Source organism: Passer montanus, unplaced genomic scaffold (assembly GCF_014805655.1).
Source record: "Passer montanus isolate IOZ18808 unplaced genomic scaffold, ASM1480565v1 scaffold1, whole genome shotgun sequence".
Taxonomy (NCBI): domain Eukaryota; kingdom Metazoa; phylum Chordata; class Aves; order Passeriformes; family Passeridae; genus Passer; species Passer montanus.
The window spans coordinates 26951520-26978443 of NW_024356504.1; the positions used below are offsets into that span (position 1 = coordinate 26951520).

General features: G+C 48.2%; 1 protein-coding gene across 1 annotated transcript; it reads right to left on the bottom strand.

Moving 5' to 3' along the window:
* Positions 1 to 1076: 1076 nt before the first annotated feature.
* RND3 (Rho family GTPase 3) lies at positions 1077 to 14320 on the bottom strand. The gene is made up of 5 exons (XM_039713578.1): positions 13983 to 14320; positions 13780 to 13867; positions 7268 to 7377; positions 5174 to 5308; positions 1077 to 3065 (listed from the first exon to the last, which is right to left on the bottom strand). Exons 1-5 carry the CDS (start codon positions 14130 to 14132, stop codon positions 2814 to 2816), a joined length of 735 nt encoding a protein of 244 aa, XP_039569512.1. The 5' UTR covers positions 14133 to 14320; the 3' UTR covers positions 1077 to 2813.
* Positions 14321 to 26924: the final 12604 nt, after the last annotated feature.

A 26924-nucleotide genomic window follows, 5' to 3' on the forward strand; every position in this document is an offset into this window, starting at 1 on the left:
AGTTTCCAAGGAAGGAGGAGCGGAGCTTCTCCTGCTGGCTCAGTTTTGGGTCAGTGACCCACGAGCTGGGCTGGGCTCCTCGACCTGGCACAGATGGAAACACCAAAGACACCTTAAGGTGGAAAGGAGAGGGAGAGTCTGGGTAATTAATTAACTCCTCACTCATTAACTACAGCACCTACAGAGCTGCTGGGTCATCAGGAACACCAGGGCAGCCCCAAGGAACAGGGAGATGAACAACTGCTGGGAATTCTGAGATGAGACCACCACATGGAGACCATTCCAAGCTTTCCTGCCTGGACTGCCACCAGGAGAAACCCTCAGGAGGGGAGCTGCAGTTCTGTGTCCCAACAGGACACAGGAATTTCAGGACAACTCAGAATTCCAAGGATCTCCCAGTGATGACAGCATCAGGAACAGATGGAATCACCAAAGACACCTTCAGATGGTAAGGGCAGGGAGATTTTGGGTAATTAATTAACCCCTCACTCATTAACTACAGCACCTACAGAGCTGCTGGGTCATCAGGAACACCAGGGCAGTCCTAAGGAACAGGAGATGAACTGCTGGGAATTCTGAGATGGAATTCTGAGATGGAATTCTGAGAGCACCACAGGGAGACCATTCCAAGCTTTCCTGCCTGGATTGGCACCAGAAACCCCCACAAGGTGAGGATGAGCTGCAGGTTCTGTGTCCCAACAGGACACAGGAATTCTGGGACAACTCAGAATTCCAAGGATCTCCCAGTGATGACAGCATCAGGAACAACCCTCGGCTGGGAATGAGTTTTTCTGGCAAAGAACAACCTGTAAGCTAAATTTGAAAATGTGAAAATTCAGCTTGAGAGGCAAAGCAAAGCAACCCCCACGTGTTTGCTTTGCTCCTCTGCCTCTGGCATTTTTGGGAAACAACTCCGGGAAGGAACCCACAGCAAAGTGGAAAATTTAATGCCCAAAAGGCTGTTGCAAGAGAAAGATTCCTTCTCAAACCCCAGCACAATTATGCCCCAAAAGACACAATTATTAATGAACTACCACACAAAGGCCGTTTCCACTACAAGAAAATTCCTTTTTTTGTTTTTTAATTCAAAGAAAAAAAAGGTATTTTAATAAATACTGCAGAAACATTAACCAAACATACAAAGTGACTTCAACAATTAAAAAAAAAAAGTAATGAATGTCCTGCTTTTTAACAGTTATAACTTATTTTTCCACAATATTTAAATACAGAAAGAAGCACTTACCAGCTATTTTGTAATACTGCCCTAAGAGCACTGTTGCATCAGTTAAAAGCTTATTATGGTGGTCAAAAATGTCCTTTTTTTGTGGGAAATAACCAGAATGGGAGTGAGATTTGTCTTCTTTTCTCAGATGAAACAAAGTGCTGGGAACACACAGAACTGAGATTTAATTATGAGTTCATCTTTACCTTTGCACGAGTGAACAGAGCTTTTAAACACTTCAAAAATGAAGCATCACCATTGGGAATGAAATGCTTGTCCTCCACAAGCAAAAACCAGCCTGCTCAGAGCTTTGTCTCCTTCCTTTGGGAGAAGTTTGGCGAGTCAGGAAGAGTTGCAAACCATTGGAAAAGGCTGATTTAATTCAGTGTAACAACAGCAAAAAGGGATTGGACTGAACCAGTTCGCCCCATTTCAGGACTGGGGGCTGGATACTTTTGTGTTAATCCTAAAACTAAGGGCAGTATCCAGTTCCCACTGGGGACCCCTTAAGGCCTCACAGTTCTTCAGACCCCTTCTCCTCCCGAAAATGAGGAGCACCACAAAAGGCTCTGCTGGCTCATTTGCAGGTTTTTGAGGGGTAATTTTGTTTTTGTTTTTTTTTTTGCAGTGAACCACATCCCAGAAGAGCATTTGTCTGCAGCTTTCTGCGGGATCCATGGGCTCTCCAGTTCCTGGGAGAAGCCCAAGGGGGGTTTTTGGGGCATCCCCAGGTGGGCAGTAAGGCTTAAGGAACGATCAGGGCTGCAAAACCACGAATCATTTGCCATCACAGCTCTCAGCACCTCCCACTTGAACCTACAGCAACGAGGCCACACAGAACACCAGCACTGGGCACCAACTGCACTCCACATCACAACCACAAAGAGGAACAGCCGAGTCAGAGCCCCACAGGGCTGCTTTGCCCCCACTCCCCACCCCCAAACTGCATCCATCTCATTTCCACGGGAATGCTGGGAATCCTCAAACAGCTGTCTTCATCCCCACCGTGGATCAGGAAGGCAAAACTCCAGACTCCTCCGAAATTTTCCTCTAGGTGACACACACGGCCTCGTATCCTCTCCATTTTCACAACCAGCTACTAAAAAAAATGAGATCAAATCCTTTGGAAAACCAACGCTAAGGTCACGGGGATAGTTCCTTAATGAGAAGGGCGTATTAATAACGTCTTCATTAAAAAAAAAATCCCATTAAAGTATTATTTGAATGAAATCAAAGTGGTAGCATCCAGGAGCAGAGCGTTACTAAAAGAAACAAGCACTGTCCACGACATCTCTCCTTTCCAGGGTTATTTTCCCAATCATTCTCTCTTCTCTCAGCACATTCAAACGTTTTCCCTTTTATTATTATTTTTTGGCATTGTCTTCAACAGAAATTCCTGATGCCACCTCTCTCAGAGCCTTTTCTTCCTGCTGCTCAGTCCTTAAGTACAGTCTCACACAGCAGGAGAAGTCTCCATGAAAGCACTGGCAAAGCCCTCATTAAACACCCTGTGGCTGTGACTTCATTGAGCTCCAACCCCTCCTGGATCATCTTCCTCCTCCTCCTCCTCCTCCAGGAAATCCCAGCTCCTTCACATCACCGTGCAGCTCTTGGCTTTGTCCTTTCTCAAGTCCGTGGCCACTGTGGACAGTTCTGGCCTGCCAGGCATGTGTGAAATTCGCTTTGTGGCCCTCTGAGATTTGTTTCGTTTCACATTTTTGTTTGTTTTGTTCACACACGCCAGGGTGGCGACGTGAAAAATGTCTCTGACACTGTTTTCTGACTGTAAGGCTGAGCATTCGATGTATGTGGCTGCTCCAATCTGTTTGGCCATATTTGCACCCTGAGGGGAAAAAGGAACATGTGATCAATACCAAGTTGTGCAAAATCCTCAGCAATCCTCACAATTCCAGCTCTGCGCTGTTTCCCTGGGAAAGCCGAAGCTAACTTGGGAAAATAAACAGAGATTTGTTTGCAGGAGGAGTTAAACAAGTGTCCAAGCATTATCTGCTGTGCTGATAAACACAAACTGGGAGAGAAAAGGAGCTCAGTGACTGCAAAAAGCCTGAAGGGTCTGTGCGAGCCCTTTTCAGCAGTTTCACCTGAACCTGAATCTGGGAATTTCCTGGAAAATCTGGCAGCTTGAAATCTCCAAAGAGAAATTCTATGCCTTAAGGAATAAGTAGCTGCCCTGAGCTAGAGCAGAGTCCTTTTTCCAGCTCCAGGAAGAGGACAAAGTTCTTAGGGAAATGTGTTCTGGGAGAGTTCTATCAGCTTCCTGATAGGGAACTGGGAAAAAATGTGAAAAAGAACATGAGGGGTTTTAGGATCCCTTCTTTAGTGATTTTAAGAAGTCAAAGCAGGGATATTTGGTCCAGCAGCACAAGGCAAACATCCCAGACAGATGACAATAGCCTGGGATCCCATGGTGGATTTTGCTACTGAACACAATACAGCATTATGTGAAAAAACAGGAGTTGTTCCAAGGGAATTTGATTTCTGAGGGGTGAATCTTTACTAAGTTACAAAAACCAACCACATCCTTGATTTGGCTACTGAACACAATACAGCATTATGTGAAAAAACAGGAGTTGTTCCAAGGGAAATTTGATTTCTGAGGGATGAATCTTTACTGAGTTACGAAATCCAACCACATCCTTGAGGTGCCACTCCTCACACACTGCCTCCAGCCCCTCCTGGCTCTCAGTGCCAGCCTGATGGCACCAATCCCTGGGCATCCAGCCTCCTGTTTGCCCTGCAGTGATGCAACCCCTTATCAATGGCAAGGGGGAGAGGCTGATAAGGCAGCAGGAGCCTGTGGGAGCAGCCCTCCCCACAGTCAAACATCTCGGCTCCTGCTCAGCTGAGCCTCAGAAATGTTTGCTCAGGTGGAGCTGCCTGAACTGGGAGGCTGGAGCAGGGTGTCACCAGCCTGTCCTTACCCTCCCAGTGCTTCCTGCTGGAGTTCAGAGCAACGGGAAGGCTCTGACTCCATTCCAGGCAGGGGGATTTAGAAGAAGCTGTGTCCTCCTGCTCCTCAGGGGTACAGGCTGAGCTGTGAATCCAGGGGGAAAAAATCCACCTGCCAGCAAAGCTGTGATCACTCTCATGGAAAGACTTGATTTTACTCAAGTCCTGCCATTTTCCAGTGCAAACATGCTGCATCCTTAGTAACCCCACATCAGGAGCTGCTGCTTTGGAAAACATGAGGGAGAAACCATCCCAAACTGGTTGCTAAAGACACTGAGGTGACTCGTGGAGGTGCCACAGGGTGATTCAGCTGCCATGAATGATCACACACAAGTGAGTAATAAGGGAAGCTCACCTCAGAGCAGTTTCCCTGCTCCCTACATCCTGCTCTCTCCCATGACCTGATTCCTTTCCCTTTTCTCTCCTCCAACGCCTGGCTCCAAACTTCTCCCTTCCCCAAGAGCAAAGAACTCATCAAGAATTAAGATGCCTTCTGGCACTGCTGCACCTTCAGAAGGAGGGACAAGGGGTTTCTTAAGGATCTGGGGACAGATTATATTCTAATATAATGTCATGGTTCCAAAGTCAGACAACATTCAAATCTGAAGTCTGCAGACAGCAATTTTACCAATTTGTCAGTGAATAAACAGGATGTGTCACCTTTTAGCTACATTTTTGGTGTGTGCAGGCACAGAAAAGCAGGAAGTTTTTAACAACTCGCCTAAAAAGCAATTTGCAACCAAACAGACAACAATTTATGATGTTTAAAGGGACAATTTTATGATGTGCTGTGGGGCTGCAGGATTTCCTTTAATCCTAAACAGTTTTCAAACCCTCCTCCACCTAGACCAGAGGCACAAATCTGACTTTTATGCTGCACTGGTGTCATCATGAGGGAGAAGCTGGTCCCAGTGAGGGCTCCAGTGACAGAAAAGGGGTTTTCCTTCCCTGCTGAAGCACAGAAAAGGAGGTGGCTCCTACCTGGTCGTAGGACACGGGGGTCTGCCTGTGGTTGGAGAGCTCCACCAGCGTGCTGACGTCCGTGCGCAGGTCCGACTTGCAGCCCACCAGGAGCATCTTGGTGTTGGGGCAGAACTCCTGGATCTCCCCTTTCCACTGCAAAATTGCAAATTGTTAGTTGTTGGGACCCTGAGGATTTTAGACTTTGTGTTGTCAGATGCTAAACCCCAAGAGAACACTGCATCTGACCTGAGGCTGTGGAGAAGGCTTCCAAAATGGGATTAATCACAGAATTAAAATTATAGGTCTGTAGTTTGATTAGAAGTGTGCAACATCACACAGTAGAAAACTTAAAGAGTTTAAAGTTTTAGACTATAGTAATATATATAAAACAAGATAAAAGTTCTAAGACAAAAGCTAGTCCTTCATGGGTTTGGGTGGTATTGTGTAACTAGATAAAATCCACATTACGAGTCATGAGCAGTTAGTTATTAAGTTAAAAATAAAAATACTTTATGTGTCATTTCTTAATTAGACACTTAAAAAAGTTTTAAGGATAAACTTTTTAAAGTTTATCCTTTGTAAAAAAATAAACAGAACTCTATTTTTAGTTTGTTAAAATAAAATACTGTAGAATTCAAAGTTTGTAAAACTCTAATATAAATAAAAACTAACAAACATTCAAGTCCAAACAAAAAATACCATCTCACACATTTAATCCTGACCCTAACAAAATAAAAAGATAAAACTCAACAGTTCATGTTTAAATCCAAAGAAGCAATGGGTAACAACTTTAATCAGTCCTGACGTCCCAGGCTGAAATATTTTTATGTAATAGCTGGATCTGCCTTCAAGGTAATTTTTTGAAGGCATCAGCTCCAGCAGAACTTGGTCAAGGATGAAATCTTCCTATCTCACACACTCATGAATTCCACTGCCTTACTAATCAGGAGGGCATGAGCTGAGATTATTTACCCACAGGAGCAAAGGTTTGCAGAGCTGCTGCTTCTCACACCCAGCCCCAGCCAGTGCAGAAATGGTGTCCCCACCTTCAGCTGTACAACCACAGCACCAGCAGGGCTAAATGTGCCTTTATTGCTGCATTCTCACCCCAAAACTACACAGATCTGTCCCGGCTGAAACAGCAAGGAGACCCTCAAGACAGAATTTGGGATAAATTCATTTAGTTTCACCCTTCTGCAAGGTTATGTTGAGAACTCAAAGCCAAAACCTTCACAGCATAATCCAAACAGATGATACTCCCTAAAACTGAAGGCTGTAATTTGGGTTTAAAAGCATTTTAAGAAAAATCTCTTGCAGAATTAAGTAACCAGCATTCACAGGGACAGAAAAACCACAGCTCTGGATGCTTTTTGATACAGACAGAGTAGCTTTGAAGCATTTTTTGTAGGCTATTCAGAGCATTGTAAGGCACTTTATCCCAGTGAGACAAGAATCACTGGCCCCAGCCCCAGAAAAAAAAGGAACTTCAGGTCATTAAGCCCCAAAGCCACTGTGCAGTTGAGTCATGCTCAGCAGCCAAGGAGAGGACCAGGACCACCCTGCAAACACAGAGCCCGACTATGAAAATTGCGAGTTTGAGTCGTGGGAAGTGTGACACAAGCTCGGATCAGTGATCTCATGGAGGGCTTGGGGCAGGGCTGCATTTCTGTGCCACTGCAAGCTCTGCTGGTGGCTTCCAGAGGCATTTGTCACTGCTCCTTCCAACGTCAGGCTCACAAATTATGTAAGGCCGTGGCAGAAGTCCAAACTTGGCAGACAATTTTTACCCAGCAAAATTTCCCAATCCTGTTACAGGAACATGTGAGATACAATTTCTTACAGCACCTCACATCACCCTCAACAATTCCTTGCTGTCTCAGGGCTGAGGAATGAGAATTTCCTTCAGCTCCAAATGTCCATTAGCAAGTTTTTGTTTTCAATTAACATCCACCCCTTTCAAACAAATGACCTCAAATTAAAGCACCCTCCTGTCATCGCTCCATTTAAAGAAACAAAGTGGAAGTTTCCAGAGTAGGAACAGCACCGCTGCAGGGATTTCAGGATGAGCTTGTCCAGCAGAGCTCTGTGCTCAGGGCTTGCTCAAACACTTGCCTTTTTTAGGACACTGTCCAGGGTTTCTGGCCGACTGATGTCAAAGCAGATGAGGACAGCATCGGAGTCGGGGTAGGAGAGCGGGCGGACGTTGTCGTAGTAAGGGGAGCCTGCAGGGAAAACAAACAACATCTCCATTAATTGCTGTTCTCCTCTTCCTGCAGCCATCCAGACAGCCTGGAGAGCTCTCAGAGACAGCCCCAGTGATCCATCACCCACCAAAACTCCCAAGGAGAGGGAAACGGGCTCAGCTCAAGTTTAAGGCCCAGCATTAACCTGCAGGAGAACAAATCCTCCAACCCCAAAAGGCTTTTTCTAAAGCAGATTTGAAATTCCTCAGTTTTGATCTAACAGTTAATTTAAAACAAATAGCTCCAAGTGCAAAAAGCATCTTTAGCTGTCACATTGGCAATGCTTAGAAGAAACTCTTGCTTCAAGCTGAAGAACTTGTTGCAGGAAACAGATTTCCAGCAGGGAAAAATCCCAATCCTGTAGGCAGGCACTCAAGTTATTTGTCACAAAAAGCCTCATTAATCTGTAAACCAATAAAGCTTGCAATAAATGTTTATGTTTAGCCCATAAACCAGATTTTTATCAACAAGATCAAAGCTAATTTAGTAATCTGAGGGAACAGATGTAGGTACAGTGCTGCTTGTTTTACTTGCAGGCCTGCGAAGGGATTTTCTGTTTTGCTTAACAACAATCAGGATGTGAAGACTTAAAATCTGTCCAGAGTTAAAAATCGTATTTTAATCATCTGGGGAGTCTGGCAACAGGTTTGGGGGGAAAAAGAAAAGAAAAAAAAAATTTGTTTTTTCTAAGAAGTTGCTCAACCACTATTAGGTTTGGCCTTAACTGTGGTGAGCTTCACTTCCTGAGGAAAATACATTTCTTAATGCATTTAAAAAGGCATTTAAACCAGTTCAGGGGCCCAACAGGGCAAGGGCCTGGGCAATTTAAAATTAGTATTTTTAAGCCATCACACATCCTTACTTCTAAATCCTAAAATACAGCAGACCCTAAAACACAGCATGGAACACCCACCACAAGGACCCAGCTTGCAGGAGTTTGGGGGGTTATCAGCTCATTATCCCACGGATTTCCCAGCTCTCCAGAACTAATTGGCTCTAAGGTCTCTGATTATTAACTGGATTAGAGGAATTGCTCAGGTTTTGCCCTGACAGACAGCTCAGGCTGTTGCACAAGGAATGGTGTGAAGGGCTCGCAGATGACTTCACTTGGAAGGCTTCTCCTGCACGGGAAAGGAGGCAAGAATCCCAGGAATGTTGTTTTTGAAATGAGGAATAACACATGGGGAGTGAAGCATTACCAAAGTAGGTAGCAGAAGGTAATTTAGTGAACGAGAAGGATTTAATTCGAATGCTCATCTCTGTAAATGATGTCAATCTGACAGAGCTGTCAGAAAAGGCTCTTCACACCCCACTTCAGCTGAATTCAGCACAAATGACACGTTGGGAACAAATCTCAGCGAGGTGACCCGGAGTTAACTCCTCGCTGCAGCTATCAATGAGCATTTTCCAGTGCTAATTACACCCCAGTATCCCCAGCACTGCTATTACAGCCCTGTCCTGCAGCCCCGGGGCTGGGTTATTCACCCCGGAGCCCCAGGCTGGGTTATTCGTGCTGGGCACAGAGGAACTGCAGCACCAAGTGGCACCAAGAGCCACCCGGGTGACATGAAAGCACTGCCTGAGTCTCCCTGAGCTCCAGCAAGCAAGGGCAGGACTGAGGGAACCCTTAATGGGTGCTGGCTAGAAAGGAGTCTCAGCAAAGCCTCACCCAGAAACTCATTCCTCACACAAATACCTCTGGGCTCACTCAGCAGCTCCAGGGATCCCATTTATGTCCAGGAGATGGATTTCTGCTCAGAGTCCCCACCTCCAGCCCCGAGACTCCTTCCCACCCCTGCAGCTGGAGCTGCTTTCCTTGGAAGGTTTTTCTTTTTTCCCCCTCTTTGAATTTCTCCTATTTCAGATGCTGAGCTGGAATAAAAGCACTTTTAGCAAGCTTAGGAGGGATATTCCCCAGCTTTTCTCCAAGCTGGTGTGTGGCAGAACAAACAGAGCCCATTTCAACCTCTCGAGCTGCAGGATCCACAAAGGAAATTTCCTGCTCTCATTTATAACCAAACCTTTATTCCTGTGCAAATAAAGAGGGGCTGCAGCCCTCGCTGTGCAGGCCTATTCAAGCTGGCATTTCCATGCCTTTGCCCAGAGAAAGCCTCAGAAGGCAGGAATGTCAGGAATGAGGCTCGCTCAAGTCTGAACAGACAACTCCAGCACAGCCCAGCCAGGCTGCTCCCTCTTTTTCATCTTCCCTTGCAGATTTGAAGCCGTGCCAACCCTCGAAAACAGAAGGAGAATGTGGAACTGGAGCCATGGTATTTGTGGGGAGAGAAAAAAAAAAAAAAAGCCTATTTGTGTTTGGGATTCTGTTCCTGTAAAATAAAGCATTTTTGGCAAGGACAACATGGGTGGTTTTTCAGTTTTATCAAGGAGTTGCTGATAAGGCTGTAGTTCATTTTCCTTTGTGCTGGACATTTATTCCAGCTGCAATCCTCCTTTTTTTTTTTTTTTTTTCAATTTCTTTGGCAGCTTCAATAATTTCAGCCAAAAATACTTGCAACATTAAGGATGGTCTGCTTTTGAAACCTTATGTTTCATGCAGAGTCCAACAAAAATTCAGCTTTTAGTCTGAAATAAAACCCCTCCCCAGCAATATGGTTGGGTTTGGCCTAGAGGGGACACCAAGCTCAGCTTTAAATATTGCTATCTTAATAAAGAACAGAATTACATCGTTAAGAGCTGAAGAATATTTAATTTTGGGGTGGTTTAGCACCACTTGAAGGTGCTGGATCAGGGAGAGGTGCTTGTCTGGAAGATGCCAGGGCACCAGGAGGGTTCAGCTGCACATCCCGGGGCCAGGAGGGCTCAGTAACAGGCAAGATTTTCCTATTTCCACACCAGCAAGCAGCCACCAGGAATTAGGCTTTGGAGCCTTTTGGAGCCCAGTCAAGTGAAAGAACAACAGATGAACAGCAGCATTCTCACTCCCAAACCCTTGGGCCCACTAATTATCCGGGAAAACACAGCAAACACTGCCTGCTCCAAGGAGCTGATTCAGTGCTGAAGGTTTTCTTCCTCCAAAAAAACAAAAAAAACCCAAAAAAACACCCCAAAAAACTGGGATGGCTGAGGTGGGTTTTCAGTGCAGGCTCTCTCCAAGCACAGAGATATCAAAATATTCACAGTTTTTTGTAGGATCACACCTGCAAGGGAAAACTTTGGGAGGACACTTGGCATTCCCAGGTATCGATTCTAATCAATTCCCCTGTAAAAGTAATAAGAAAACCCTGCAAAAATGAGCAATTAAAACCAGAGAATCACAGAATTCAACAAGAGAGCTGGGAGGCAAAGACAGCAACTGGACTTTTCCTTTGCAATCCTTACTGCCAGGGAATTTGGAGAATTAGCAACTTTAATTCCTCCAAGTTTCAGCTTTCTCCTGAAAGGTTTCAGCACGAAACTTTCCAATTAATTTCTGTTTGTATATGGACACGGAGTACATTGTATACAGTCAAAAATCACAGCAAAACTAACTTGACTCTCAGCTCCAAGGCCCTTCTGGATTTAATTACTTGCTAATCCCCAGCAGTTGTAAGTATTTCTGGCCCTGTTGAGAATTATTTTATTGGAGTGGCCACGGTTCAAGCAATAAAGAAACCCCCTAAAACACATTTTAGGGAGAGACAGGTATGTACACCTAATTAATGGTATTTCTAAGCCACAGCTGCTGTTGTCCTAGCAAGAAATATAAATATCAAAGGAGCCAAAAAAACTTGATAAATGCAGATTAGGTGGTAGATAAAGGCAGCTAATACAGATTTTCTTTTTTCTTTCACAGTGGCCCTGAAAGTACATGAAGCTTTAACCTGAAGAAACTTTTAATATTCCACCTCACACAAGAAGCAGGGCTCCCAAACAGCTCAAGACTGCCACATGTTACCACAGAGCAGAGTAATTTATGGCGTAGTGAGATTGCAACCAGACATTCCTGCTTTGAGAGAGGGCTGGTAGTCCCAAACCCCATTGAAATTCCACTTGGCAAGTGCTTCCCTTAATGCTGTGGCTAATTTAAATCCTTCTAATGACTTGCAGAACTAGACAGCTCCAGCAAACATTTGAATAATGAACCTTCCCGTTCCATTCCACTCTTACTTGTCCCATATTCCTATGGGCAAATCCAAGATGCAACAACAACTCCCCAATGAATTTTAATTTTTCTATCAGTTGCATGACACCTTGAAGTTCTCTGGTAAAAACACATCATTATCGTTGGTATATAAAGAATTACAAACCAAAACTGTGGCAATCAGGGCCTGTTCTCACCCTCACACAACTATTTTAACCAATGGCCACAGCGTTTCTGATTTTCCCAGTGAGCAAAAAAGGAGTTGGAGGTGGCAGTACATCCTTCCAAAGGATTCACTGCAAAACCTAATTATCAATTTTAATTCAAGGGACTGATTGGCAAGGCTGTTAAATGCTCTCAGTTAAAAAAAAAAGAGTTAAAGATGAATACAAAATACTGATTGAGTCATCTTGGAAGTATCTGCAGCATATTCCAAAAAAACTCAATTAAACAGCATCTTTTCCCCCCTCCCAAGAGTTATTCAAGCACCACAAAACCTGCAGCCATCACCTCCCCCGTGCTGCAATGATCAGCCATCTTTTGAAGTTAATTAGATTTAGTCCTGCTTCAAAAATGCCATTCAGACATCTCTCCTAACCCAGTAGAAGAGCAGGACAAAGACTTGTAAAAATTAAATTACCAAGACTTTCAGATAAGGCTAAAACACTCCCTTATCTCCTGCTGCCTGTTATCTGCTGATGAGATTCTGCTCTGGGTTAATGGGCTTGGGCAGAGCTGGCTTTCTGAGCTGGGTGAGAAGGGATGGTGTTCACGGAGCCAAAATTCCTCATCCAGAGTCCCACAGCCAGAGGATCCACTCAGCACCACTCTGTAAAACCAAGCACTGGGTCTTTCAAGTATTTCCTCTTCACTTTGGGATGTCAGACAAATCACCCACTTGGTCTCAAGCTTCTGACTCAACCACACTTGCTCTGAGTTCCAGGACAGAGGACAAAGGCTGGCAGGTGTTTTTTCTTCCACTGCTTTTGTCTTTTGAAGTGCTAGGGAATATTTCATTCCATGGGTGTCTCCAGCCTTTGACAAACAGATTCCAAACCTTCCCACATCCAGCCTGCGTGTGTGCTGTGTGTTAATAAAGATAACATTTTCCAAAATAACTAATAATTTTTAATAAGCCCTTGCTCCACGGTTCCAGCCAGCTTAGTAATCAGCATGAAAGCTCCGACCAGACATACTCCAGAAATCTGCAAGTCTCACTTGGCATAAGATGAAGAAAAAAAAAAAATCAGCTCAGAGCAAAGCTGATACTGGTTGTGGGCAGAGGCTGCCTTTTCCCAGTAATCGTGTTGCAAGAATTTGGAATCATTTCCTCAACAGCAAGAGGGAAGCCAACCCGCCGCCTAAACTCCTCTTTTAAACAGGGATTAACATTTTCATTCCTGGTACAAGAACTGCTGTCGCACTGAGCAGGAACTGCCGGGTCCAAATTCAGCATTAACGAGCCGTCTACACAGAGAAAGAGAGGGACTGCGTGTTCTGCCAAGTTCCCGCAGGTTTTTTTGCCAATCAGCTCTGCGGATGATGCTGATGCACACCTCTGGTCATGTTCCTGGTGTCATTCCCCCCTGGACATCCTCAGCTCTCCCACACCGGCTCCCCACGCTCCTCTCCAGCACTGAGGCAGCAGTTTTGGGGTGCTCCCTCACCCCCCTGGCTCTAAGTGCAGCCCAATTATCCAAATTATCAACGACAGGCGGATCTAGAGAAGCTCCTGTCTCAACATGTGAGCAGAGCCAGCCAAACCCCAAACCCCTCAACCTTGGAGGCGTCTGAGCCGGTTTCTTCCAGGTAAAACTGGAAGAATGAAGAGCCCGGTGGGGGCAAGGATGGTTCCCTCTGCATCCCACAGAACCAGAGGTAAATTCTAGAGGTTTTCCCTAAAAGAGATTCTCTAGGACACTGAAAAGCGCTGCTTTGTAAAAAACCAAGCAGGCATTCAGGAGGTCACCGGGAGCTCCAAAGCGAGCTGAAATAATTCCCCACTCGCACACGAACACCTTCTCCCTCTCCTCCGAGGCAGAGCGGGGTTTGCAGGCAGCAGGGCTCCCCAGAAAGCTCCTTCCAGGCAGGCAGGTGAGAACACATCCCCCTGCAATGCTGACAAACCGCTTCCCGGAGCCTTGCCCACACCCTCAGCCGAGCACATCCTGCAAGGATAGCTGAGATTTTTCTCTAAAAGCCGTCAGAAGCGGCCGCACGCGGAGCCTGGTAGCCCCAAGCAGCCCCGCTCCTCCCGATCCCCCTCCCCGAATTCCCGGGATGCGAACGGCAGCGCTCACCCGAGGTGTCCCAGAGGCTGAGCTCGATGCGCTGCGTGTCGATCTCGAAGCTGGCCGTGTAGTTCTCGAACACGGTGGGGACGTAGCTCTGCCGGGAGACAGCGCACGGTCAGCCCGCGCCCATCGCCGCCGCCCCGGCCCCGAGCCGAGCCCGAGCCCGCCCGGTGCCGGCCCCAGCCCAGCCCCGCGCCCGTCCCGCGCACCTCGGGGAAGCAGTCCTTGGCAAAGACGTGCAGCAGCGCGGTCTTCCCGCACTGGCTGTCCCCCACCACCACGATCTTGCACTTCACGTTCTGGTTGGGATCCATCGCCGCCTTGCTCGATAACTTCTGGCTCGCTCTTCTTTCCTTCATTGATCTCCCCTTAAGTCCCTCCGGCCGGCCACAACAGAAGAGAGAAGAAAAAAAAAAAAAAAAAAAGCCAAAAAACCAAACCACACCTGGGCTCCTCGCGAAAAAGGCAAAAATAATGTGAAAAGCACAATAAAGCCGCTGCGGTGGAGAAGGCAGAGCCGCGGACGCACCGCCGCCCGCCCGCCGGTCCCGCGCTCACTGCTTTGTCCCCCCGCCGCCCGCCGCTATTTATAGCCTCGCGCCCGCCAATCACCGCCCGCCGCCGCGCGGGCCACGCCCCCCCGCGCGCCGCCGGGGCGGTGCGCCCCCTAGGGGAGACGGGAGACACCGCGAGCGGGGGGGGCAGTGAGGGGGGGCCCGGCGCCCTCAGAGCGATGGGGGCGATAAAGGAGGGGCTTGTGGTGTTTGTAGATGGATTTTATCTGTAAATGTCAGCGCTGTGAAAGGGAACGGCGGGATCTGGGGCTGCGCGGCCTCCAGAGGTGGTCCGGGATCCCTCAGGGGGTGCCCAGTGCCTCGGGCTGGGATGAGGGATGCTGGGGGGAGCTGAGGAGAGCAGGGGGCTGAGGGGAATGAGAGAGAGATGAGAGGGAAGGGCTGAAAAAGGATGAGGAGAGCTGAAAAGGGATGAGGAGAGGTGAGAAGAGATGAGGAGAGATGAGAAGGGATGAGGAGAGATGAGAAGGGATGGTGCTTGTGATGGCAGGCAAAGGGGCTTTTCCCTCAAAACACGGTCACGAGGAATGTGTGGGGATATTACAAAAACACAGAATCATGGAATACTCCGAGGGGGAAGGTGCCACAAGGATCATGGATCCAGCCCCTGTCCCGGCACAGACACCCCAAAATCCCATCCCTGGGAGCAGTGTCCAAACCCTCCTGGAGCTCTGGCAGCCTCGGAAATGTGCCCATTCCCTGGGAGCCTGGGCAGTGCCAGCACCCCATGGGGAAGAGCCTTGCCCTGACACCCACCCTAAACATGCCCGGACACAGCTCCAGGCATGCCCTCAGCCCTGTCCCTGTCCCAAGAGCAGAGATCAGTGCCTCCAACCATCAACATCCTCATTTCTTCTCTTCCTGGACACAACCCCCAGCAAAGCTGGCAGGGGTTCAGCAGAGATTGAGCATCGTGTCTGAAAGGAAAGCCCTGAACAAGGGGTGGTTTGTGAGCTGCTCGTAGTACTCATCTCCCTCAAGAGCCCCTCTTTTTTTCCCCGTATGGCTCCATGTGCCAGCCAGATCCCTGGAAAAAGGGCTGGAGCAGAGCCTGCCTCCCCTCCTGCCTCCAACCTCGCCTTCTGGCTTTGCCCGGAGCAGCCGGACACAGGGGTGGCCTCCCTGAAGGTGCAGCCTTGGCCTTTTCTCTTGAGTCATGCAGGTCATGAACCCAGCCCGTGTCAGTTCTGGGCTGAAACGTGAGCAATTCATCAAGTTTTAAAACAACATCCTGAAAAAAGGATGTTGGCTCGTGCCTGTTTGGCCATGGGGAGATGCTGCCCTGACTCACATGAGAGAATCCCAAACATGACATTTCAAAATTCGGTGCTGATATTTTTGGGGTTTGTGACGTGTCACATCTTTGGCAGGTCAAATTACTCATTTCCAAAGAATCAGTTTCTGTTTGGAAACAACGTGTAAAACACTAGATTTTGCTCTGTGTGCCTTTTTTGTAGGGCCCTGGAGCAGACAGATTTCCATCTCTTCTTTATGTTTTTAAATTAAATGCTGCTCCTTTGCAGTCTCCATCCATCCCTGCTGTCCACCAGCTCTTTAGAGAAATAGTGGAGTGGGAGGAATAAGCAGCGAAGAAAATTAATGCTCACGGGAAGCTGAATTTTGTTCAACATTGGAACAGCAGATAAATCTGGAAAAATAAAGTAGTGTAAATGCTCTCAGGTGTTTCCAAAAGGGCGGAAAATCCTGATTTTTCTGCCTTTCCCTCTGCTCTACACTGGAACATGGGGCAGCCTCACAGGCAGAGGAAGGTGGGATCAAGCTCTGGAGTTTCACCTCCAGTTCTTTGGGAGTCCAATGCACCAACCAAGGAATATCTTGGATCTAAGCAGAGAAGAAGACGGGGTTGAAAGAGCTCTTTGTTCATCCTGAGTGGGAGCTGGGATGGACATCTGCTCCTGATCAATCCACCGGGCACCTCCGCACAGGTGGACACAAGATGGACCAGACCCGGTGCTGATGCTGCCCCTTCCTTGGTGCTTTGGCTTCCTCCGAGGAGGAATCTGTCTCCTCCGGGGTCCTGGAGGAAAGATCTCCCTCACACAGCTCCTGTGGAAAATCTGCCTGCATCCAGCTATGCCTGGAATGTGGAAACTTTAAGGCACAGGAACCCTTACTCATCGTGAGCAGAGAGCTTCCATCAGCAGCTCCTGGTGATATCATCCTCACGTGATTTGTGTGCTGCCAACATCACCCAGCCCATCCCCAGGGATTTCGGCTGCTTTGGGCACTGGGGACAATCCTTGGAAGCCGCCAGCTTGTTGGAATTCCTTGGGGAAGCTGCTTCAGATCCGTTAATCCCCATAAACCCATTATTCATGTCAGACCCTTAAGTTTAATGCCTTTTCCCATATCCCGATAACTCCGGGGATAACTCAGTGGGGGCTGATGTTTCCACCAGGATTTTTCACACGCAGTCTGGATTTTTGATTTGTAGGGCCGAGTTTCGCGCTTTCCTTCGTTCAAATTCCCCATTTTTGTCCAGATCTGATCGGAGCCTTCCACAGTTTCTCCTCTTTCCATCTCAGAAATCATGATGTGTATATTAACAACACACACACACAATTTGGGACTGGCGTGGTAATGACTCCTGATCCCATCTAAGATTTCATGGGAATATCAAAATACATTTTTCTCCCCTCACAAATAATCTGCCTGAGCACTTTCTATGACTGCAATAAACCAGCTGAGAACAAGTGCTTTTAGTTTCAGAATAACTGCTCGATGATTTAAATCTAAAATTGCTCTCCAGATCTCTCTCCCTGCTATTCCAACCACTAAAGCATCCATGGAAAATACTGAATAATATACATAAAACATGGATTTTACACATCCCACCCCTTCTCGGCGCTGCTGGTGTGCAGCTAAACGCACATTAAAAGAACATTATCAAGGTTTAAGGTCGGACATTTGCGGATTAGGAAATGCGTGTTTCCTGCGTGGCGGAAGCGTGGGCTCCCTCGGGAATGCGTGAGGATGGGCATTAGGTCCGTGATCACATCTGATTTTTTTTGTTTGGTTGGTTTTTGGTATTTGGTGGGATTTTTTTGTTTGTTTGTTCCAGAACCCAGGAGTGATTTTGTCACCAGTGAGGGACATCTGCATCTCGTGAAATCCCCCACCTTGTTTAGGAATGCTATTCTATTCTCACAGACCCATTTAGTATCTCTTTGGTGGGGCTTATCAATGTCCTATTTGACTTCTTAACAGATGAAAAGAGGTTATTTCTCTTATTTTATTCTTATTTCTGCTGCCTTGCCATGAGCCGGCCTGTTTGAGAGGTCCCAAGTACCCACTAATTCCCTCCAAGGGATCATTCCCAGCCCTTAACGTCCTGCAGATGTTGGAAAAGGAGCTCCTGCTGCCTTCCCGTTAGGACTTCAAATGGCAAACCACACTGCCTGCCCAGGGAATTCTCACTTCGGGAAAAATCAGCTTCAAGGAGCTCGACTGCCACGCGTGGCTCAGGCCCTGCCAAGGGACAGAGCTTTGGCTGCCAAACCCCAAACCCCAAAGTCCTTCTGTTCCGAGGAGGGTTTAAAATTGATGGTGGCAGGGTGAGAACGAGCCTCTCCCGTTTCGTGATGTCGGTGGAATACTATGCAGGAGCAACGGCATGAAAATCAATGCTAATTAGCTGTGAAGTGAAAACAAAATGAAGCTTGACACTCTTATAATCTCTATTTTGGCATTTAGAAATCCGGCTGTGACTCCAGCGCCGGGAAAGAACTGCATAAATCCATAAAATCAGCTCGAGACACCAGTGAGTCTCCCTCACCTGACTGACAGGTCCTTGGGTGCTAAGCCTTGGATGAGAATGAAAGCTCAGCTATTCCAAGTTTCAGGAGCTGAAGGCAAAGCTTTACCAAAACCAAAATGTTTTAAAAAGCCTTTAATGAAGGCAGGACATTAAGACAGAGGCTGAGGTGGTTTAAAGTCCTGGCTGTGGTGTCATTATTCACAGGCAGGGTGGAATCCCATCTCTGTCCTGCAGGGCCTGCAGCTCCTGGGCTGTGTCCAGAGGCTGTCCCAAGACATTTATCCCCACGGGGATGGCAGGTGTGAGGTTCTCTCCCCTTTACAGAGGAGGAGAAATTATTTTTCCAGGAGTCCACGGCAGCACCGGTGAAGTGAGGACATGTGGGAGGTGATCACTCCCTTCCCATTGCACCATCCAGCCAAGGAGGCTCTGTAAAAGCCACCAAAATCATGTGGATTATCAGATATAGCTGAATTCTGCCTCTGGAAAAGCTTCATGTTTTGGGAATAGAAAACATCTTTTAGGAGCCAGAGAAATGCTCTGGGGCCACATAAGAGAATTCCAGAATGGTTTGGGTTGGAAAGGACCTTACACCTCGTCCCATTCCACCCCTACCATGGGCAGGGACACCTTCCACTATCCCAGGGTGCTCCAAGCTCCATCCAACTTAGCCTTGGACATTCCAGGGATGTGGGTTATCAGATAGAGCTGAATTCTGCCTCTGGAAAAGCCTCATGTTTTGGGAATAGAAAACATCTTTTAGGAGCCAGAGAAATGCTCTGGGGCCACATAAGAGAATTCCAGAATGATTTGGGTTGGAAAGGACCTTACACCTCATCCCATTTCACCCCGGCCATGGCCAGAGACACCTTCCACTATCCCAGGGTGCTCCAAGCTCCATCCAACTTGGCCTTGGACATTCCAGGGATGGGACAAGAGGATTCTTGTGAAGGGTCAAGTTCAGACACGCTGTTCCTTATGGCTGCCTGACCTTATCCCACCAGCTGGGGCATCACCTCAGATCAAACCTCCCTGCAGCAGAATGATTCCTGTTGGATAAATGCACCCAAAGCAGGAAAAGTCCCGGATAAACACAGCGCAATGATCCCGTGCAGATCCGGCTCTGCTGTTCCATATTTATGATTTGTTAGCGCTGGCAGGAAGAACAAATTGCACGTCGGGGTGCTCTGCCATCCATGAAATCACACGGAGCTCAAGGACATTCCCTGCCTTGGGATGGTGGGGCAGGAGCAGCCTCCAGTGAGCAGGAATGCCAAAACTCCTCATTCCCTGCCCGCAGCTGGAACTCCGGGATTTTTGTCTGAATTCCTGCTGCTCTTGTGCATTCCTGGCTCATACAAAATCAGCACAAACATGTTGGGAAGGACTTGTCCCACAGGGATCAAAGCCTGCAAGTCCTCATCTGGATGATAACGCAGGATTGGATTTCAGCAACAAGGAAGAATTGTTTTGAGTTTTTGTTTGCTTGGTTTTTGTTTGCCCAAAGCCCTGTTGGAATTTGAAGGAACACCAGAGCTGCATTACATTGATCTGGCTCTGAACTCTGATCTGAACTAGGCCTGAAGATGCACAGAAATTTATGGAGCAATCCCATTGAATATCTTGTGCTTTGGCTCAGAGTGAAATGGTTCATAGACTTGTCGGAGAATATCCTGCAGACAAAAAGATTTCCTTCTCGGTTCCTGCAGGTTAATTATGGAAATTCCTTGCACAGGATCAGCAGTCCTAGTTGCTGGGGAGACAGGAAAAGTGTTTGTTAGGGAATTCTAGCCTGGAGCAGCATAAAAATTTTCTGACAGGATGGTTTTCCATCAGAAATATTGATATGCTGAAGGCAGCTTCTTTTGCTGAACTTCTTGGATTTCAGTGGAATTTGGTATTAGGAACTTGCTGAGTTGATCTCTGCTAAGGTTGCAACTTGCAGGTTTAACCTTTTTTAATAATGAGATATTAAATTCCAAGATTTATTTATAATGTAGTTTCTGCAATGGATAGGAAATGAGTAAACTTGGAACATTTTTAGTCAAAGGATGGAGTTCATTTCACAAGGAATTTTGAAATCCTTTTGCTTGCATCCCGTTTTGGGCTGGAAAAAATGAGTGAAATTGTGTAATCCCCACTCCTCACCCAGCTCTGGCTGATCCCAGTGGGTGCTGGGGGCCAAAGGCAGACTCTGGGAGCAGCTTCCAGGGAAAAGTGCACCAGATTAGGTCAGTACTGCATGTCCTTACCCATTCCTCCAAATTCCTCCCCCTTCCCTGAAGGCAAAGCAGCTCAGAATTATTGCTGAAGAGCACAAAACTCAGCGAAGGAGAAATGTCATTTTTTGGCTGTGGCACCACGGAGGCAGATTCGTTATCCTGAAGAAGTTCGGAGCATTTTTCCTCCCCCAACCCCCTTCATTCCACCCCAAGCCTCAAATATTCGGTGATCCAAAGCTTTCCTGGCTGCACACACATATTTGTAATTCCTGCCCGTGTGAATGAGTAACAGCAGCGCAGACCCTTGGAAACATTGCAGAAATTTTTTGGGAGCCATTTGAAACTCTTCACGCGCTCGGGTGTTGATTTTTATTGTTTTCTGTCCCTCAGGCACAATATTTCCCACCATAAAGTTGTGGGGACGAGTTCAGAGCTGCATTTCAAAATTTGTTGAGCTGAGAGCTTTGGCTTGGAGGGTGCCAGGCTGGGATTAATCCGGCTCTGAGCTGCAGAAAAACCTCAGGAATTTCAGGGGGGGAAAGCAGGATGTCCATGGGCATCTATCAGGGCAAAACACCAAGCAGAGGCGACCAAAGAAGTGAAGATTGGACAGAGCCTGGAGCTCCTGTAAAGCAAATACAGAGAGGAGAAATCCTCTGGGAGAATAATTTTTCTGGGATTTGGGAGATGCAAGATCCATGGGAATGGGGCAGCTGAGAAATAAGAACGGCAAATGTTCCACTTTAGGAAATTCCCGATCGCTGCAACAGCAAAAGCTGCTCCAGCAAGTCCTCGCTCCCAGATTCCCAGATTTCTAATTAACTCCAATTGTGGAGGCAGCTCCTGCACGGCCCTGGCGAGGGATTGGTTTTGGGAGGAGCTGCTCTCCAGAGCTCGCGGAGGGAGGCAGCGCAAAAATGAGATTTCAACCAAGCCCCGGGTCAAACAGGACATTTCTGGGTCACCGGGGCCCTGGCCTGGATTTTCAGCAGCTCTGCCTGCAGCCAGCGAGATGAAATGCAGAGCTTTGCTCCCTCTCTCTACTTCCTTTGAGCTGCTGCTGTGGGGTGAGGAAAAACTGAGACATTTCCAGGGGCTGGAGCTCAGACAGCACCGGCATGGACGGATGGATGGTGGTGGTGGCAATTTGGGGCTTCCACACCGCAGTGAGAGCATCTCCCACTTCAGCAGCCCCTAAAGCACATTTCCCTGGAAAAGTGTGAACATCCCTGGGTCACACACAGCCTTGGACTCCCTTCTGAGCGAGGCTAATTAGGAGGCAAGTGTTGGTTGCAGCAGGTTTCACACCCTTTCCACCCCGAGATTTCCATAGGCAGGGAAAGTTCCTCGCTCTAATTAAATGACTCAGAAGAGCCCAACTGGTCTTCTAACACAATCGAGCTCTGCTTTTGTTGTCAGGTGTTTCCACAGCAATGATTCAAGGTTGGAAATCTCTTCTTCCTACACCTGAATTAAGGAATTATTGGGAAGCTGCAGAAAACGAGGTCTTCACTTTATTCCCAGCTTGGTGGGACATGCATTGTCAAAGAAAGGTTGAAGGGAACCTGCAGGAAGGTGCTGCTCCATCCCTCCACCTCCAAACCCCACAAAGCAGCTGGATCCAGGATTTCTGGGTTCTCAGGAACAGCCTGGCAGCAGGAGTGATAATAAATCCCTCCAAAACTCTCATTGGATCATTAAAAATTAATTCCTTTGCTCAGGTATTTCATTGGGAAGACAAGACAGAGCCATGAGAAGCTGTCCTCACATAAAACCATGACATCAGCTCGCACGGGGCGGTCTGGGAGCCTCCAGGAGCCCGGAGCTGAGCTTCCCAAATTTTTGCATATCCCATGCTCAGCACAACCAAGTGAGCGGCTGCCGGCCGGGAGCTCACGCACAGCTTGGGTTTCAGCTGGAACATGTATTTGCAAAGTCCAAGGAGAGCCTCGTTTTTTCACCATAAAAGGTTGGGAGCGAAATTCCAGAGCTGAATTAACACGTTCTGCTGCTCCTCCACGTGGGAAAAGAATGCTGCGTCCTCCCACGTCGCTGCTTCCCATCCCAGGGCTTCTTCCCTCTTTCTGACTTGTCCCTGCAAGTCAGACCTTGACTGCCATGAGCCAACAATTAATTAGAAGGATATAATTACCTCTCATCAAGAGAGATACCTGCAGAAGCCAGGTCTGCCTCTCTCTGTGCTTGCATGGCTTTTATCCCACTGCATTTTCCAAATTAATTGGAGTAGTCCAGAGTTTTCACAGTTCTGGGGGGAAATCTGGCACAGGAATCTCTTCTGACCTCCTGCTAATAAATAATGATGGCAAGAGAGGATTATCCAGCAGCAAAATGTGCTCCTGAGGGACTTGGAGGGGTTATTCCTGCTGGGAATGGGATGCCAGTGCAGGCCACAATCCCTGCTCGGTGCTCAGGGTCACAGCACTGCTCCACATTTCCCTCCTTGTGAAAATCAGTGGGGGATGGACGAGAAATCTTTTCCAATAAAAGGAATTAGGAGTTCAGCTTTGGAATTATGTCACTTGGGGAGTGAGAAGGATGATCCTGCCACAGTTTTCCCATGAGGAAATGAGGACGACAGAGAGGGCTGACAATAACTAAAAGCTACTTTTAGACACTAAAACAGTTAAAATTTCAGCTTTCTGGAATTTTCTGGTGCAAGAAGAAGAGAATCTTGCCCTGTTCCTGGTTCTCCTGCCAGTTTTCCAGCGGGATGTGGGACAAGCCAGTTCATGTCTCCATGCCTTTCCTTATCTGAGGTTTGCAGTAACTCCCAGCTCAAAAGGGCACCAGGAGGGCGAATTCGTCACCACCACCTCCCAAGAATCTCCAGTTCCTCCTGGGAGCCTGGGATTCAGCTGGAAAGCATCCCTGCTGATGGATCCTTGGATCCTTGGGTGCTACTAGCAGGAGATGGTGCTGTCCCATCCCATCCCTGCTGCCTGGCACATTCCATGGTTGTTCCCAGCACCAGGAGACCCCAAACCCAAGTGAGCTGATCCCAGCACCAGATGGAACATCCAGGAAGCAAATCCCGGGCCAGAGGGTCGTGCTGCCAACCTGCAAATCTCCAGGAACACCTGGGGCATTCTCCAGAGCTGTTCCAGCTGGGACAGGCTGAGATCCTGCTGCAAGGTGGGAGCAGTGAGCACAGGCAGCCCCTGGCTTGGGCGAGGAGGGAGATGCCATTGACACGCTGCCATCCCTGCCCCAGTGCCAGTTCAGCCACGCCTGGAGCTCGTGGCTGCCCCAGACAAGCCAGCTCACATCCCTGACTTTCCCAAAGCCACCCTGAGTCCAGCCTGGAGAATTCCCCATTTCCTCAGTGGAGGATTTGCCAGCTGTGGGGATTTTGGGGATTTAATACCGGTGGGAGCAGTGAGCACAGGCAGCCCCTGGCTTGGGCGAGGAGGGAGATGCCATTGACACGCTGCCATCCCTGCCCCAGTGCCAGTTCAGCCACGCCTGGAGCTCGTGGCTGCCCCAGACAAGCCAGCTCACATCCCTGACTTTCCCAAAGCCACCCTGAGTCCAGCCTGGAGAATTCCCCATTTCCTCAGTGGAGGATCTGCCAGCTGTGGGGATTTAATCTCCATGGTCACCATGGAGAGCGAGGAGCTGCATGTTACGGGGGTGGCAGCTCCCTGACAGACAATGGGATGTCCCCTAGGGGTGGCAGTGCCACATCAGAGCCTTTGAGCAGCACAACACCAGCTCCTGATGGATGAAACCATTTCAATAACTGGAAAACCAGGAGGATTTTGCTGGAGTTAAACCCTTCCTGCCTGAAGCAGATGTGAGGGGGCTGCATGAGGTGGTAAAAGCCCTCAGGAGATGGTGGAGCTGTCCCCACAGTGCAGCTGAGGCCACTCGAGCTTAGCAGGGCCAGAGCTGGAGAAATCAGCTTGGAAACTGTTCCAAGTGCTCCCAAAGGCACCAGGCTGCTTCATCTCTGGGGTGAAAGCCTCTGTGTTCCAGCAATGTGGGGCTGGCTGGATCCATGGGATCCCTTCCCATCCCTTCCCAAGGCCCAGAATGTCCTCCAGGAGCTGCTGGTGGAGCCAGGTGAGTGTTGGCTCCTCAATCAGGTCCTGGTTTCAGTGCAATGCCCAAAAATGGAGGAGCATCTCCTATGGAGACCTTTCCACCTCAAGGGATTTTTACTCCTTCATTTTACTCAGCCTTGCAAAACCAACTCTGAATTTTCCACAAGGGCTGAGGGGGGCGATTAACAGGGATGTGGAACTAAAGCTGAACAGCTCCCATCCTCTCAGCCTGCTGGGTATAACACAATCCAGGCATTTCATCCCCAGAAATCCTCAGGATCCCCATTCACCACATCCCTGCAGCTTCATTTTTGGGGGCACAGTACCCCAGGCTTTCAGTTTGGGGGAAATTTCAATCCATGCTGCTCACAGTGGGTATAAACCCAAAGGCTTGGGGATGAGCTGTGGATAAAAGGAGATTTCTGCCCAGGAAAAGTGCAGATTTCAGTCAGCTGTGACAAGCCTGGGCAGAGGGACATCCCCTGTCCCTGTGCCAGCAGGACACCAGACCTTGTGTCCAAAACTATTTATTAAAGAGCCTCTCCCCCAAGTGCAGACAGAAAAGTGGCCTGGGCTGAGAGCCAGGTCCTGGTGGGGGGATCCCAATCCCTCCTCTTCTTCCTCTCCAGCAGGTGGGAATCCCCCTCCCAGCCCTGGAGCCCTTGGCATGGGCACATTCCCTTGGCTCCCGTGGGCACCTCGGGAGCTTTGCACTGAGTCACCCCTGAGCAAGGCAGAGATAAGGAAATGACTGGCAGCCCTCCAGCCTGCACAGATGCTGGCTTATTTTGAGCTCCACAAATGATTTATGTGCTCAAGGAAGGATCCCAACACCTCCTTCTCCTCCTCTCAAAGTCCTTTTTTAAAGTCCTCCAATTCTCCCTCTCCATATTCTCCCCGTGGTGTCAATACCTTCACTCTGAGCACCCCAAAAAAAAACAAGGGAAGGCCAAACCAAATATTTTGTTGAGAATTAAATGGAGCTAAAGCTCCAGGGGGGCAAGAAAAGGTTTTGTTTTATCAGCAAACCAAACACCCTATTCGGAAGCAAAATGCTGTTTTCCCTCTTGGAACAGCCTCCTGAAAATGAGGCCAATGCAGTTTTCATTTGCAACACTAATTTGATGAACTCCAGCGGGTTAATGATATTGCTGGATTTAATTAAAGCAGTTGTTAGTCAGGCTGAGTCCCTCCTCCTTAGGAAGGGCCTGGTGTTTTGGAAGCACTGCTGACATCCAGCACTGGAGCCCAGCCTCTGGCCAGGATCATGGAATCATGACCATGGGCAAGACATGGGGGTACAGCCCCAAATCCCTCATTCAACCCCAAATCCCTGTTACAGCCCCAAATCTCTGTTACAACCCCAAATCCCTGTTACAGCCCCAAATCCCTGTTTCATCCCCAAATCTCTGTTACAACCCCAAATCCCTGTTTCATTCCCAAATGCCTGTTACAGCCCCAAATTTCTGTTTCATCCCCAAATATCCCTGTTTCAGCCCCAAATCCCTGTTACAGCCCCAAATCCCTGTTGCAGTCCCAAATCACCGCCTATTACAGCCCCAAATGCCGTTTCATCCCCAAATTCCCATGCCAGCCCCATGTCTGCAGCAGGGATCTGATTGCCCAGAGGGTTTTCTCAGCCACATGGTGCCACCAAGTTTGATTTGGGACCCCAGAGCTTCCACATTCAGGTGACACCCAGGGAGGACACAGCCCCATTCCTTCAATTTCCCCTCAACTTTCCCCAAAATTTCCTGACACCACAGAGTGTCCTGAGAGCTTTGGAAGTGCCTAAAAACCCTGAGGAGTTCAGCTGTAGCCCTGACTTCTCTCCAGCCTCAAAACAACCCAAACCCAGCAGTTGCCACTGCTTTCCATGGAAAACTTTCCCTGCAGGAAGATCCTGAGCAGCTCCAGTGAGTCCCTGTGGGGTTACCTGGCACCTCTGAGGGCTGTGTCACCACGGGGACACCACTCACCTGGTTTCTGGGCTGGTGACACCACTCACCTCGTTCCTGGGCTGGCTGTCACCTCCTCGTGACTCAGAGCTAAATGATTTCCAGCCTGGTGCTGTCTGTGCCAGGGAAGCTGTGCTGGGAATGCTGAGAGATGGAAATTCACAGCAAATATTCCTCTGGCAAATGTAGGGATGAAGGATCTGGCTTTATTCTGCATCTTAAAAACCCTCAGCCTCCTGCTCAGGCTCACCCTGGCCTCTCCATGGGTGTTGGACTCGGTTTTGGGGGTCTTTTCCATCCTTCATTCTGTGGGTGGGAATGTTTTGCCACAGGATGCTCTGGTGGTCAATTTTCCAGCCCAGTCCTGCATCCCTGCTTGTGGATCAAAGCCTTTTACCAAGCTGTTGTTTCTTTGCTTGGAAAATGCACAGAATGTGTTTGATGTCTCTAAGTTAATTAAAGGAATAATAATCTCCTAAAAACCAGCGATATCCCTGCAAGTTCCCCATCTCATATCCCAATTTGCTGCAATGCTAATTCCCAGTGTGATGCCT

Excerpts from the sequence above, each read along its gene's own strand:
- RND3 (XM_039713578.1), bottom strand. The coding sequence starts at position 14,132 with ATGAAGGAAAGAAGAGCGAGCCAGAAGTTATCGAGCAAGGCGGCGATG. Across the intron at positions 13,868-13,982 it reads CCAAGGACTGCTTCCCCGAG|AGCTACGTCCCCACCGTGTT; the intron begins GTGCGCGGGACG and ends GTCTCCCGGCAG. Across the intron at positions 7,378-13,779 it reads CAGCCTCTGGGACACCTCGG|GCTCCCCTTACTACGACAAC; the intron begins GTGAGCGCTGCC and ends TTTTCCCTGCAG.